The 15278-nt window shown below is 34.2% G+C and overlaps 2 protein-coding genes across 2 annotated transcripts; both read left to right on the plus strand.

The window, feature by feature from the left end:
• The first annotated feature begins 1284 nt into the window (after positions 1-1284).
• On the plus strand, positions 1285-4718 carry LOC107889406 (protein N-terminal glutamine amidohydrolase). The gene is made up of 6 exons (XM_016813813.2): positions 1285-1411; positions 1492-1597; positions 2191-2268; positions 2401-2528; positions 3415-3539; positions 4333-4718. Exons 1-6 carry the CDS (start codon positions 1338-1340, stop codon positions 4488-4490), a joined length of 669 nt encoding a protein of 222 aa, XP_016669302.1. The 5' UTR covers positions 1285-1337; the 3' UTR covers positions 4491-4718.
• Positions 4719-6620: 1902 nt separating this feature from the next.
• LOC107889405 (magnesium-chelatase subunit ChlH, chloroplastic) lies at positions 6621-12504 on the plus strand. The gene is made up of 5 exons (XM_041076577.1): positions 6621-8635; positions 8877-8959; positions 9455-11257; positions 11392-11868; positions 11969-12504. Exons 1-5 carry the CDS (start codon positions 7228-7230, stop codon positions 12344-12346), a joined length of 4149 nt encoding a protein of 1382 aa, XP_040932511.1. The 5' UTR covers positions 6621-7227; the 3' UTR covers positions 12347-12504.
• Positions 12505-15278: the final 2774 nt, after the last annotated feature.

Raw genomic sequence — 15278 nt, forward strand, 5'->3', positions numbered from 1 at the left:
TAGTTGAATTTGTTCAACGTTAACGTTCCTAGTCGAGCAATATAGTGCAATCATTGTCTTCACGTCTTCATCATCTACAAGTTCTATCTCAGTAAGTTTGATAGGATTTGACGAAACTGAAAATTTGTTGAATAGTCTAGACATTCCCCTCCCACAATATCGAACTATTTTTGCATTAATCTTTTGTTTCATATCAACTTTTACATTCTTATTAAACCCATTCCTAATTGCTGACAAGATTCGAATATAAAACCAACTGATGTTCGTAAAATTACTCTCTTAAAATAAACATATATAAAAAATTGGTTATTCATCTTCAATAAAATATTTGTAAGATAAATTTTTAAAAAATAAGTTCTATTTTAAAAAATTAATAGATCCTATTAAAAAAAAATAATTACATACAAATAATTACAACCTAACATTATAAACTCGAACTTGATTTTTAAAATTTAAAACACAAATCTTTGTTCTTCTTTTTCTCTAATTTTTTCCCTTCTTACTAAACACAATTTTTTTTTCTTTTTCTTTTCTCTCTTGAATAGATACCAAAAACTTCAACAAAAACCAAAGCATTCAAGAGATACAGTTTTTTAAGTCTCTTGACTGTTTGTTTTTTCCTACAAAAATTACCATATGGTATCATAAGATCAGTCCACGTCTTCGGTGATGTCAAATTTTAACACGGGTAGGTAGGGGTGTTCAAATGGTAAACCAAACAGAACTAGTATTAACCGAATTAATCGAACTTTTTAATCCTTTAACCGTCAACTAAACCGAAATTTTTAAAAAAAAATTAACCGAACCAAAATATTTCAGTTAATTCGATCGATTAACTGAATTAACCAAAATTTATATGTTTTGTTTTTTTTATTAAAACAAGTATAAATACATATAAAAAATGATAATGTTCATTTGACCGAATTATCCGAATTAATAATAGTCTAATATAATATATTATTTACTAATTTCGGTTAATTCGGTTGATTACCTGATTTTAAACCGAATTAACCATTAACCAAAATTTCAAAAAAACTTTTAACTGACCTCCGATCGAATTAGATCGGTTAACAGACAAATTGATTTGATCGGTTAATTTGGTTTTTACTGAAATTTAAACACCCCTACTGCTAGGAAGATAACATATTAGCATCGAATTAAAATTCAAATATCAAAATTAACATTTTAGAAGTAAAAATATCATAATAAAAGATTTGATAAAGTAACAGGGCCAATTAAGATATTTTCCCTTGTTATAGGCATAGCGAAAGAAGGCCAACTTTTGACTTCCTTTTATTAAATAAATACTGAAAATTTTGTAGCATAGGAGAGTCAGAATGACGACTTCGGAATTGCAGTTGCAGCTAAACAACTTGGACGCTTCTCTCTTCAATCATACTCCCTTTTACTGGTTTTATATCTTGCTTTCATTACCAACTCTTTTATTATTATTTGATTTATCCCTGAAATATCAATTGGGTGTGTTTTCAGCGAGGAGAACGTCTATTTTCTTTGCAAGAAACTTTGTTCATCCCAGATAGCAGATGCTCAAGGATCTGATCTTTTTGTCGTTTTCATTTCCAATGACAATAAACAGGCACGTATTTTTCCATTTCTTTTTTGGGTTTTCCCTTTTCTTAGCTTTTTCGTCCTTTGGAACTCATCATCCAATTCGGATATTGGGTTTTTCTTTTTCCTTTACAAAAGACTTGAATTTTGCAGTATTGAATGTTAAAAGTTCCAAGTCCTTTTCTTTCCTGAAGAATGATGGAGAATCCATCTTTTATACTCTAGTGACTAGTGAACTACCTGTAATGTGTATTCCTGTAAATAGTGCATTTTTGTGAATTGGGATTTTCCTTTCTTTTCTGGAAAGCTCGAAATTTTACATTATAACATGTTAAAATGTTTTTCTTTCCTTTGAAATAATGGGATTCTACTTAGGTAGTGTGTGGTTATTGAACTACCTGTGAAGTGTATTATGTAAACAATGCATTTTGTGTTTGAGCTTTGCCAATGAATAATTGTTTGTTTCATTTGCGAATTGGGACATATGTATATAGGAGATGCGAATGATGAAGTGCTGCTTTTTGTTATAACTCTAATTCTATCTTGATAGACTCTTAAGAATTTTCTTGTTTACTGTTTTGGTGGAATGTTGTTCTGATATTTGCTACAAAAACTTTGTAGATTCCACTGTGGCATCAAAAAGCTAGCCATAGAGCAGATGGTGTAATTCTCTGGGATTACCATGTAATTTGTGTTCAGGTGAGAGCTGAATCTTATGTGATGTGATTTAATCTAGTAAATATTGTTTTCTTTCACCCAAGCTCTAGGATCATTTCATGAGTTCACTTATTGTAATTCATGGTTGCTTGGTCTTCTATTTGCCTTCTTTAGAGGAAGAAAGATGGCGGTACTCATTTAGTATGGGACTTGGATTCAAGTCTTCCATTTCCTTGTCCTTTAGCTGCCTATGTGTCAGAAACTATCCGGCCATCATTTCAGCTCTTTTCGGAGTTTCAGAGGTGAGGTAAATTTTAGCTTCTTGCTGCTAATGTTTGTAGAGAATACCCTATGTTGTTCAATACTGGTTTTTGACTGAGCAGTATTTACTAATTGTTTGCATTGGAGTAGAACAGCTATTGAGTTACCTGTAATTCTTTTCGTCTTTTCCCTTCTCACCTAGAAATAATATGATGATGAAACTGTGAAATCTGTTTCTTTTATTGTAAAGCCACCTGTGACTGATTGTTATCTTAAAATATATGATGTTACTGTGCTAGGACAGAGTGCTAAGAAAGAATTTGAAGCAACATATTTCATAGGACATATGCAATTTTAGGAAGCTCTTTAGTATTATTTATTATAGTGTATAATTTCCTTAGACATATGGCATCTGCTGAAGGAGGTTGTCAATCATCCCCAGCCATTTGTAGGTCAAAATTCAATTGTAACATTAATTTTAAGAATGTCAATGTCTCTAATTTTACCTTTGTGCCTCTAGTTATTTTTCATTTTCATTATCTTTACTGTTGTATTGTAATGCCATGTGTGTTTCCAGCAATTAGAAACTCTTCTAGTTGTAAGAAACAAGCAAGTCCTTGATAGTCCTATCCAATCTCAACCTGTAATGGAAACATTACCATTTGTATAGCATCTTGCATGGAGCCATAGAAGCATTCTGGTGAAGCATAAATTTTTTCATATTTCTTGCAAATGCATAATGTTGGAACGTTTACAATGTCATTGGAGATCCAGTTTGTTAATTCTAAAGTTAAACAAGCACTGAAAAAATTGATGCCTCATGTGTTGATTAATGCTGTAGTCTACAGTCTAAGCATGAATTCATGTAGTTCTTGATAAACTTCCTTTTTCTATTACCCTCTTCATATATATATATAATATTATCAGGTTTTTCCGGGTAGTGTATGCTCCTTTATTTCTTCGTCACTTTGCATCTGATAGAAGACACATGAAAGATTCTGAAGGGAACTGGACTGCTCAACCTCCTCCATATGAACCCATAGTTGCTGAAGGTACATGCTATCAACTATAAACCAAAAGTATTAGTATCAGTTACTCATCTGCTCCATTTCCAGTGGGTTAATGCTGTAGAATTTTAAGATTCAGAACTTCCGTATAATATCTATCTGTCTTAGAGCTTGTAGAAGATTAATATGTCTGAGAGTAATCAGTTTTGTCACCCAAGCTGAATCTTGAAGAGTTTGTTGAGGCATTGCATCGGTTGTACTTTTCTTCATTTTTTGCTGCTAGGCTCCTTGTTTATCTGCATTTTTTTTCTCTTGTTGTTCTGGTATTTGTGAATCCCTTTTCTTTGTTATTGACTGCTAGTTGAGCAACGGAAAGACTGTTTAAACTCTCAACTTCTTGTAGTGAACCAGAAGAAATTCTTAGGGACTGGAAAGTAAATTAAATATGCAAACTGAGAATATCTCTTGAGAATTTAGATGTTTGAAGACATCAGATCTAGAATCTTCTGTGAGCACAAAGTGCATTGAGAGCTGCAAAACTTCTGCTAGACAAGGTTCTTTGGTTCATACCAAAATCAAATCACAGAAAGATTATTGTACGAAAATATATAATTTGTTTAGTGACTCTAAATTGTTGGCTGCATGTTCTCTACTGTCCTTTCTCATGCATAGTTACTAGTGTTGTTTGACACTACACTGTTGATTGTGGGTCAAGTTTTTGATGTAGGGTTAATACCCCTCATTAAGGTATTGGATGAATATGATTATTTGAAGCAATTTGTGTTAGGATTTTGCTTTAGATTTTATTTAACTCTTTCTTGTAAATATGCGTATCTAGATGGATCTGTGCACAACTTAAACGAGTACATGGAGATCCGTGCTGCTGATGTACTAACAGATCTACCCCCGGAATTGACAAGTGCAGTTTTTGGTCAGAAGCACGGAGTTGTAATTGGTGAAGCGCATCTTGAGGAATTATTTTCTCAAATTCCTTGATATGGTGGGTACTTTTAACCAAAATCTTAGAACTTGCATGTTTGATGCATAGTCTTGAGCACTTAAAACTGCTACTGTACAAATATGTTTCCAATACTGTTATATATGTCGTGCCACAAGCCTGCAAAAATGAAGGAAAACAACATACTTACAGCAATATTGTTGATGTGTGTGTATATATATATATTATCTTTGATTGTAATAAAATTCTTTGTTTGCCATTGTTAATGGTTGTTCTTGAGCTTTTTGTCTGCTGGTCTTCCCACTCATACTATCTGGACAATGGGGACTTTTGCATTTATGCACAGGTTTAACAGGGTCACGGTTGTTATCTCTAGTTATGATTTTTTATACATATATTAAAAAGAGAAAGGATACACAGAATATTAAAAGGAATAATATTGTAAGCTTAAATGATGGGTCCGGCAATGCATAACAAACATTTACCAAAAGATGGATCCATGTAAAAAATGCGCAACTGATTTTGTTGTGTAGTATTAATCGGACAAATTCCACGGTCGGTTGGGTTTAAGAAGGCCTTAATTATTAAGAGAACACTCAGCTCAGCTCAGGTGCACTTGGTTTGTTTGGTTTAACAATTATACATTTGTTTTTCTTATAAAATTATGGTAAAACCAAAGGAAGGTATATGACTTTTCTGATTCTTTATAAGCTTGAACGTAACCTTTATTTAACTATTCAGGAGTTGGAATGTCTTCTGCTTTATTCTTCGGAAGTTTCGGGACTTGTATGGACAGCTACTTTATGATTGTATTTGCAACACTTCCCGTTAGATATACATGAACGAAAAATTTGTCTAGGAAAAACTGTTAGCACAGTATATTTTTTTAACTCCCAGTGTGACAAAATCATGGTTAAAGAAAAAGATTATGATACGTCTTAGACTCCCCTTAATAACAAAGTTACATAACATTTTTGAGTTGATGTATTTAAATTTTGTATATTAGCTTGGCATTATCGCTAAAATGAATTTTTAAACTTTTATTTCACCTTTCTTAAGAGCATGAAATATGTTTCTTTTTATTTTTATCTTCCTTTTAGTCGAGTTATATATCTTACTTTATTTTTATATAAGATAATTGTCGTTTTTTCCCGTGGAAATAAATTACATATCTTTTGAATTTGTTGAGTCAATAGCCTTAGTTATACACAGTCTTAGTTGCTCTTATGCATTGCAATTATTTATGCATGATATAAAGAGACAATAGTTTTGTTTTGTTGAATGTCATGATATGATCGTGAATAAATATCTAAATTGAGATTGACCTTTACGTGGATTTGATAAATATCCGGCATTTGCAAAACTAACTAATTAATGCTTTGAATTGTTTAAATAATCGTATACCAATTGTGGCTTTGAGATATCTATCTATTCTAATATTTATGAGTTGGAGAAGAGATAAATATTACTAATAAACTTATAGCAAATGTTAGATCATATTATGTATTGTTTTCAAGATACTTTAATGCTCTTATAGCACTAATATATGATACTTTAGACCAAGAAGTTCTTGGTAATTTTCACAAGGACGAAAGGGATGGGATTTTTATTCATATCTAATGATCTTATAGCTATTAAAAATACTCAATAGATATGGTTTATTTATGTAGAATTTCTTTAAGATCTTTTTTGTATAAGATGATTAATGAGCATGAATTTTTTTTTTAAAATACCCAATCTACAAGTTGTTAAAAAAATATTTGAAAAATATATTAGAGTTGAAAAAAAGATTAAATTCAGATTTATTACAACATCATTATTTTTACATAACTTTTATTTGAATACTTATTTTACTTTAAAAAAATTACACCAATCAATAAATTTAGAATAAGAATTGTAATTATTAAAACTTTGAATTTTAAAATATAAAAAACAAAGATTAAATTGTTGAAAAAAATAAATCTAGTATAGAAAGTTACAGCATATTTTAATTTTAATATATATTTGCCGCACTGATAGAGGCGCAAAGATGGATAATAACTATTGAAGGAACACTGTTGCATCCTAGCTTTTAATGTCATCAATGAAGGAGGTTGAGAAAAAGACAAGAAATACGGTAGAACTGTGACTTGGTGAAAACCAGTGAAACCTGGTCCAGTTAGCATCACACGAAAATGATAAAATATCAGTTTTGTTATTCGCTGTGGAACACAAACTCACCAAAGCAAAAATAAAATCTTTTACAAAGTAATGATGAAGAGCACATTTTGTGAATATCTCTATCCCGTTCCTATGCTCTCATTATCTCGTTGTGTCCCTCATAGCACTTTTAAAAATCCAACTCCGCCAATCAGATTTCAGTAAACACCATCATCACAATCCCAATAGATAGATAAAGTTCCACACTCAGCTTTCCTCCCTCTCTATTTGTTTTCTGTAATAAGCCCAAAACAAACTCAACCTCACAAAGAGCTCCAATTGCATTCTCTCTTAAAGACCCATTTTGCCACGTGTTTGTATCTTTCACCACTAACCTTAAAAGAAAAAACTTTTCAATTTCTCATAATCCCACAGTCCACACAGAAAATATAAAATCAGCAAGCCTTTCATCTCCCAAAAAGAAGAAGAAGAAGCTGAAGCAGCAAAAACCAAGAGAGAAGCAGAGAAATTCTTTTCCTTCTTAGATAAGGAGTCTGTTCATTCTGTATTCCTTCTTTTTCTTCTTCTTTGTTAATTGTGAAACCGACTGCTCTGGTTTTAGTTGTGTCACCTACAATGGCTTCTCTTGTTTCTTCCCCGTTTACTCTGCCAGCTTCCAAGGCTGATCAGCTTTCTTCTCTTTCCCAAAAACACTTCTTTCTTCACTCATTTCTTCCCAAGAAAATCAACAACCTTCCCAACTCAAAATCTTCCTTTAAAGTAAAATGTGCAGCAATTGGGAATGGCCTTTTCACTCAAACCACACCAGAAGTTCGTAGAATTGTGCCAGAAAACAAAAACAATCTCCCCACTGTAAAAATTGTCTATGTTGTCCTGGAAGCGCAGTACCAGTCTTCCCTTTCAAGTGCAGTCCAGTCCTTGAACCAAAATTCCAACTTTGCTTCATTTGAAGTCGTTGGGTACTTGGTTGAGGAGCTTAGAGATGAAAACACTTATAAAACATTCTGCAAAGATCTCGAAGGCGCGAATATCTTTATTGGGTCTTTGATTTTCGTTGAGGAGCTTGCCTTGAAAGTGAAGACTGCAGTGGAGAAAGAGAGGGATAGGCTTGATGCTGTTTTGGTGTTCCCTTCAATGCCTGAAGTAATGAGGCTAAACAAGTTGGGCTCTTTCAGCATGTCACAGCTTGGTCAATCGAAGAGTCCATTTTTTCAGTTATTCAAAAGAAAGAAGCAAGGAGCAGGTTTTGCTGATAGTATGTTAAAGCTAGTAAGGACATTGCCTAAGGTTTTGAAATACTTGCCCAGTGACAAGGCACAAGATGCTAGGCTTTACATATTGAGCCTCCAGTTTTGGCTTGGTGGTTCACCCGATAATCTACAGAATTTCTTGAAAATGATATCTAGCTCTTATGTGCCTGCACTCAAAGGGACAAAAGTTGATTACTCGGATCCCGTTTTGTTCTTAGACAGTGGGATTTGGCACCCACTGGCTCCTTGCATGTATGATGACGTGAAGGAGTATTTGAATTGGTATGGTACCAGGAGGGATGTTAATGAGAAGCTTAGGGGGCCTGATGCACCTGTAATTGGATTGGTTTTGCAAAGGAGTCACATTGTTACCGGTGATGAGAGCCACTACGTAGCAGTCATCATGGAATTAGAGGCAAAAGGGGCCAAAGTAATACCAATTTTTGCCGGTGGACTTGATTTTTCTGGACCAGTTGAAAGGTTCTTGATCGATCCGGTTACCAAGAAACCAATGGTGAACTCGGTGGTGTCATTAACAGGCTTTGCTCTCGTTGGTGGACCCGCTAGGCAGGACCATCCAAGGGCCGTTGAGGCACTGATGAAGCTTGATGTTCCTTACATTGTTGCACTGCCTTTGGTTTTCCAAACAACCGAGGAGTGGCTAAACAGTACTTTGGGACTGCATCCTATTCAAGTAGCTCTCCAGGTGGCCCTTCCAGAGCTTGACGGAGGCATGGAACCCATCGTTTTTGCCGGTCGTGACCCAAGAACAGGCAATTGAAGTTACCTATTTTAGCAAGTCTCATATTTAATGTCTAAATTTGCCTGTCAGAACTTGTTTGATTTTAGGTGCTTAGTTTTTTAGCTAATGAGGGGTTTGTCTATTGCTTTATCTTTGGTGGTCTCCTCTCATGCTTCACTTATATTTGTCATTTGTATACTTTGGGCTTTCTGGCTCAAGTAAAAATTGTTTTCAGAGTTGATTAAAATGGTCCTTTTGACTTTTGATTCCAGGGAAATCCCATGCTCTTCACAAGAGGGTTGAGCAGCTTTGCACTCGAGCCATCAAGTGGGCTGAATTGAAAAGGAAATCAAAGGTATTTGCTTTTAAGTTTTAATGCTATATAACTTTCCAATCTGTGCACATTAGATGGCCTCTACTGTTTTCCATGAGAGCCTCGATCCAAGTAATCAACAAAAAAGTAGTTTAAATTAACAGCAATTAGCTTTTTCAGTCTAGAGAGCATGTATATATATGTTTAATGACTAATGATACATTGTTTACCATAAGATTCTACCACTTAGCAGTTGAATCTACTTTTCAGCTTTTAATCTAGAAGGGATCTTCAGTAAACTATACATATGTTTATAAATCTTCAGTCACTCATCAACCAATTGTTTAAATTGTGTTCCATACTGATAATTGTTTAAATTGTGTTCAATAAACAACCCTATCCTCATTCTTCACATTCTATGACGTACAGCTTAACAAATCTTGACAACATGCTGTTGTAGGATATTACTGTTGACTAGCACATATGGGCTTTCTTGGTTAGATTGTTATGTTAATTGTGTTTGTATGATCCCTGCAGACTGAGAAGAAGTTGGCAATCACCGTCTTCAGCTTCCCTCCTGACAAAGGGAATGTTGGCACAGCTGCCTACCTCAATGTTTTTGCTTCCATATATTCGGTTTTGAAAGACCTTCAGAAAGATGGCTACAATGTCGAAGGCCTCCCAGAGACTGCTGAAGCTTTAATTGAGGATGTGATTCACGACAAGGAGGCACAATTTAACAGCCCTAATCTGAATGTTGCTTATAAAATGAGCATCCGTGAATACCAGAACCTTACTCCCTACGCTCCTGCTTTGGAAGAAAACTGGGGTAAACCTCCTGGAAATTTGAATTCTGATGGAGAGAATCTTTTGGTATATGGAAAGCAGTACGGCAATGTCTTCATTGGAGTCCAGCCTACTTTTGGTTATGAGGGCGATCCTATGCGGTTACTTTTCTCAAAATCAGCTAGCCCGCATCATGGGTTTGCTGCATACTACTCCTTCGTTGAGAAGATTTTTGAAGCTGATGCTGTTCTTCATTTTGGTACTCATGGATCACTTGAATTTATGCCTGGAAAGCAGGTGGGAATGAGTGATGTTTGTTACCCTGATAGTCTTATCGGGAATATTCCCAATGTTTACTACTATGCTGCTAATAACCCGTCTGAAGCTACCATAGCCAAGCGTCGTAGTTATGCTAATACAATTAGCTATCTGACTCCTCCGGCTGAAAACGCTGGGCTTTACAGGGGACTTAAGCAACTGAGTGAACTTATCTCATCATACCAGTCCCTTAAAGACTCAGGTCGTGGGCAACAAATTGTTAGCTCTATTATCAGCACGGCTAGACAATGCAATCTTGACAAGGATGTAGAGCTTCCCGAAGAGGGAGAGGAAATTTCAGCAAAAGAACGGGATCTTGTTGTTGGAAAAGTATATTCCAAGATCATGGAGATCGAGTCCCGACTGTTACCATGTGGGCTTCATGTTATTGGTGAGCCTCCATCTGCTATGGAAGCAGTTGCTACATTGGTGAATATTGCTGCTTTAGACCGACCTGAAGATGGGATTTCATCACTGCCATCTATATTAGCTGAGACTGTTGGAAGAAACATAGAGGATGTGTACAGAGGAAGTGACAAAGGCATCTTGAAGGATGTAGAGCTTCTGCGGCAAATTACTGAGGCCTCACGTGGGGCAATTTCTGCCTTTGTGCAGAAAACAACCAACAAGAATGGTCAAGTTGTTGATGTGGCTGATAAGTTAAGCTCGATCCTTGGGTTTGGTATCAACGAGCCGTGGATTCAGTATTTATCGAACACAAAATTTTACCGTGCAGATAGGGAAAAGCTTAGAGTATTATTTGAGTTCCTAGGTGAGTGTTTAAAGCTGGTTGTTGCTGATAATGAGTTAGGCAGTCTGAAACAAGCATTGGAGGGGAAATATGTTGAACCTGGGCCTGGTGGTGATCCTATTCGAAACCCGAAAGTGTTGCCAACAGGAAAGAACATTCATGCATTGGATCCACAAGCTATTCCAACAACAGCTGCAATGCAGAGTGCAAAAATTGTGGTAGATAGGTTAGTTGAGAGACAGAAGGTTGACAACGGGGGAAAGTATCCGGAGACAGTTGCACTTGTATTATGGGGAACCGATAATATCAAAACTTACGGTGAATCACTCGCTCAGGTCTTGTGGATGATAGGAGTAAGGCCAGTGGCTGATACATTTGGTCGAGTCAACAGAGTTGAGCCAGTCAGCCTTGAAGAGCTTGGCAGACCCAGGATTGATGTTGTTGTTAACTGCTCTGGAGTTTTCAGAGATTTATTCATTAATCAGGTACCAATCCTAGTTTTTTTAAAGCCGTTTTGAACATGCATTCGGTAATTTGTATATAAAGATCATGTTTTTCTTACATTTGCCTACACCTTTCTTACCATTTCATGTTCTTATTTCTTATTTTTGGTTGACAGATGAACCTCCTTGATCGGGCAGTGAAGATGGTAGCTGAATTAGATGAACCTGTGGAGCAGAACTATGTACGTAAGCACGCCTTAGAGCAAGCCAAAGCCTTGGGAATTGAGGTTAGAGAAGCTGCAACAAGGGTCTTCTCAAACGCTTCAGGATCGTACTCTTCGAACGTCAACCTTGCCGTTGAGAACTCCTCATGGAATGATGAGAAACAGCTCCAAGATATGTACCTGAGCCGGAAATCATTTGCTTTTGACTGTGATGCCCCAGGTGCAGGTATGACTGAGAAAAGGAAAGTCTTTGAGATGGCTCTAAGCACAGCAGATGCCACTTTCCAAAATCTTGATTCCTCAGAAATTTCACTCACTGATGTGAGTCACTACTTCGACTCGGATCCAACAAACTTAGTACAAAACCTCCGCAAGGATGGAAAGAAGCCGAGTGCATACATTGCAGATACCACCACTGCAAACGCCCAGGTGTGCACCATGAATCTATCCTCCAAATGTTATAGGATCATCTTTGAGACGTGCCAATTTTTAAGCTGATTACACAATCCTACTTTGCTCTAATTTACAGGTTCGAACTCTGGCTGAAACTGTGCGACTAGATGCACGAACCAAGTTGTTGAACCCCAAATGGTATGAAGGAATGATGTCCAGTGGATATGAAGGGGTTCGCGAAATTGAGAAGCGCCTTACAAATACTGTAGGGTGGAGTGCAACTTCGGGGCAAGTGGATAACTGGGTGTACGAAGAGGCTAATTCAACTTTCATTCAAGATGAGAACATGTTGAGCAGGCTGATGAACACCAATCCCAACTCGTTCAGGAAGTTGATTCAAACATTCTTGGAGGCCAACGGACGTGGCTATTGGGAAACTTCGGAGGAGAATATTGAGAAGTTGAGGCAGTTGTATTCAGAAGTCGAAGATAAGATTGAAGGTATTGATCGATGAACCGTAAACCAAATAGCTTCTAAAATGGCAAATATTTGATGACTTACTTGAGCCCCTCCCTTTAGGATGAGCTGAAACACTCGTGAACTTATGGAATGTAATTTTGTTCATAAAAAATAAAAAAAAAATAAAAACCCTTTGCTTTGTAATTTTGTCAATTTCATGAGTCATTCACCATTTGCTATCATTAGACATTGTTTTTCCCTTCTTTTCAAGCTTTTCCCAGCGAAAACTAAAGAAACTTACAAAAGCAACATGAAACAATACCACTACTGATCTTTCTTTTTTTGGTAAAAAGAATTTTCAGGGATATGTGAAATTCAATACAATCACATCTACAATTAAACATTGCAGCGGAATAAGCTTTATTATGTTCATCACAACAAAAATTTGTATAGAAGAAAATCTAATTTTTTCTTTAAAGGTACAATTAGTATTATAAATAATTATAATCAAACTCAAATCATTACAATATAAATTATAAAAATCGTGTTGAAATTGGAATAAATCTAGAACTATAAAATATACTTTGATTTGTTTGAAGTGTATTTTATGTTCCTTTAACATAAGTTTTTATGGTGTGTAACTATGTCATTTTCTTTAACATTCTATTCACTTCCATTTATATTTTGTTTTACAAAAGAGTTATTCACAAATGAATCTTAAGAATACAATGAAAATTAATGATTGTTTGCATTTTGTACTGACGAAAATAATCCACAACACTAAGAGGAACATAGCTTATTTATCAAATTCTATAAAAAACTTCTACAGTAATTTTTTAATAGAATAATCTTTAACTATTAGAAGATGGAGATAATAGAGAAAACTTTTTTTATGAGTTTTGGTGTGTTTTGGTATATATTAGTTTATCATGCAAATGAAATTCCTCTACTATTTATAGAAGTTCTCATATCTTCTTATAAAAGTATAACTATCTAAATCGTTAGTCACATCTTTTACCAATAAGCATAATTATTCAATAGATATGTACTTGAATAATTATGATTCTTTGTTAACAATTAAGTGACATAACTTTTGATAACAAGAGAGATAACTCATCATTACAAATAGTGATAATCTTTTGGTTAATAACCAGGAGACATAACTTTTGGATTACTTGTAACTTTTCAATTATAACTATTGGAACATTATAAATATTTTAAAAATGTTCCAACAATCTTTCTCACTTTCAAAATCTAATATATTGGAAATAGATTGTATAACTGAAGTCGTACTGCGATTGGAAATATGTTAAAAGTTAATTGAAATTATATGGTAGACTATGCTTTGAACCAAATATTCCATTTAATTAACTGAATAAATTTCACTCAATGATTTCAATATCAATCAATGCACATTATCTGGGGACACCATTATGGCTATGTTTCTATAACCCTTTTTCATGAATGCAGTTAAAGTTAAGTCATTGAGCTCCTAGAAGCAGACGCACTTCACACTCACGTAGGTAGATCTCATTAATAATGTTTTCATAATTATAACACTCTAACATATTTATATTATGTGTTTTCTAATTGGTTTTCTAATTGAAGAAGTATATGTTGAACAACCACTTGATTTTGAAGATTTAAAATTTACAAATCATGTTTTCAAACTTTTAAAAACCTTATATAGTTTAAAACAAGCTCCTAGAGTTTGGAATGAATAATTATTAAATTTTTTTTATTGTGAAGTGAAGGTTGACACAACACTTTTTATCAAAAGAAAAGATAATGGTTTATTAGTAGTTCACTTATATGTTGATGATATTATTTTTGGAGCTGCTAATGATCTTTATTGACACATTGAACCAAATAAGTGACACCTTGAACTAATTAGTTGACATTTTTATAAAACCAGATAAAGAAATATTTTAGACACTTAGGAGAGAGTTAGATATTACTGGCTTACCTTGAATTTGTGTTTATTTACATCTTTGCACTATAATGTATTTTAAAATATTTTATGAGTTGAAATTATTTGAAAAAGCATGAACAAATTATTTAAATGACTCTCATATGCAATTAGCTAGGGGAGGTGATTTTGCATGATTAGTCTATTTTTAACTTATTTGATCTATTTTTTTTTTGTTGAATGATAATATACAATTTTTACATGTGTTTTATATGCATCGTACTTAAATTTAACATATTTAAGCATATAAAATCATTAGAATTTAATAAAATAGTTAATTTAAAACATTTGATTATTTAGAAATCAAGTTTGGAAACAATTTTCTGCACTTTAGAAAACATAATAGACATTTAAACTTATCGATACCTATTACGGTTTTATGATACTACACCGTGTTTTCTAAACATAAAACAAATTTTCCCCTACCTTTTTTCTCATCCGTTTTTCATTCCCATATTATCATTTTCATCAAGGATTACACAAGGTTTCTCAAGGATTTCACCATTTTAAAACACATTTTGAGGTAAAAAAAAAATTATTTCGAAATTTCATTAAAATGTTTGTTAAATAGCTATTTTGAAATTGAGTTTTGAGATGATTTATAACATATTTATTGTGTTTTTATGCAGGAGATTACCAAATTTTTTGCCCGTATTATTGAAAATCTTGTTTTAATCTCTTGCTCACCAAGTCTTTGTCCAAATTTCCCAACGAAATTTCTTAGTAAAATTAGTGTGTTCTAGAATTCTAGATTAAATTATGCCTCTTAAGAAATGTCTTAGCTTCGATCCCTCTTATGCTAGTGCCCCTAGTGGGTCTAACTTGTCCTTTGGCGAATGTTTTCGTTCTCTGGGAGAACGAGAACGTTTTTATAGAAACTTCATCACTCATCTAGTTAATACCTCTAGAACATTAGATGTTGATTGCTTATAATCATTTAATTTTAGGTATCTTCCCCTTTTACGTAAGTGACAATTTCTTGATTTCTTTAGAATAGTTCTCCCGAAAACCTTGTCCG

Source organism: Gossypium hirsutum, chromosome A09 (assembly GCF_007990345.1).
Source record: "Gossypium hirsutum isolate 1008001.06 chromosome A09, Gossypium_hirsutum_v2.1, whole genome shotgun sequence".
Taxonomy (NCBI): Eukaryota; Viridiplantae; Streptophyta; class Magnoliopsida; order Malvales; family Malvaceae; genus Gossypium; species Gossypium hirsutum.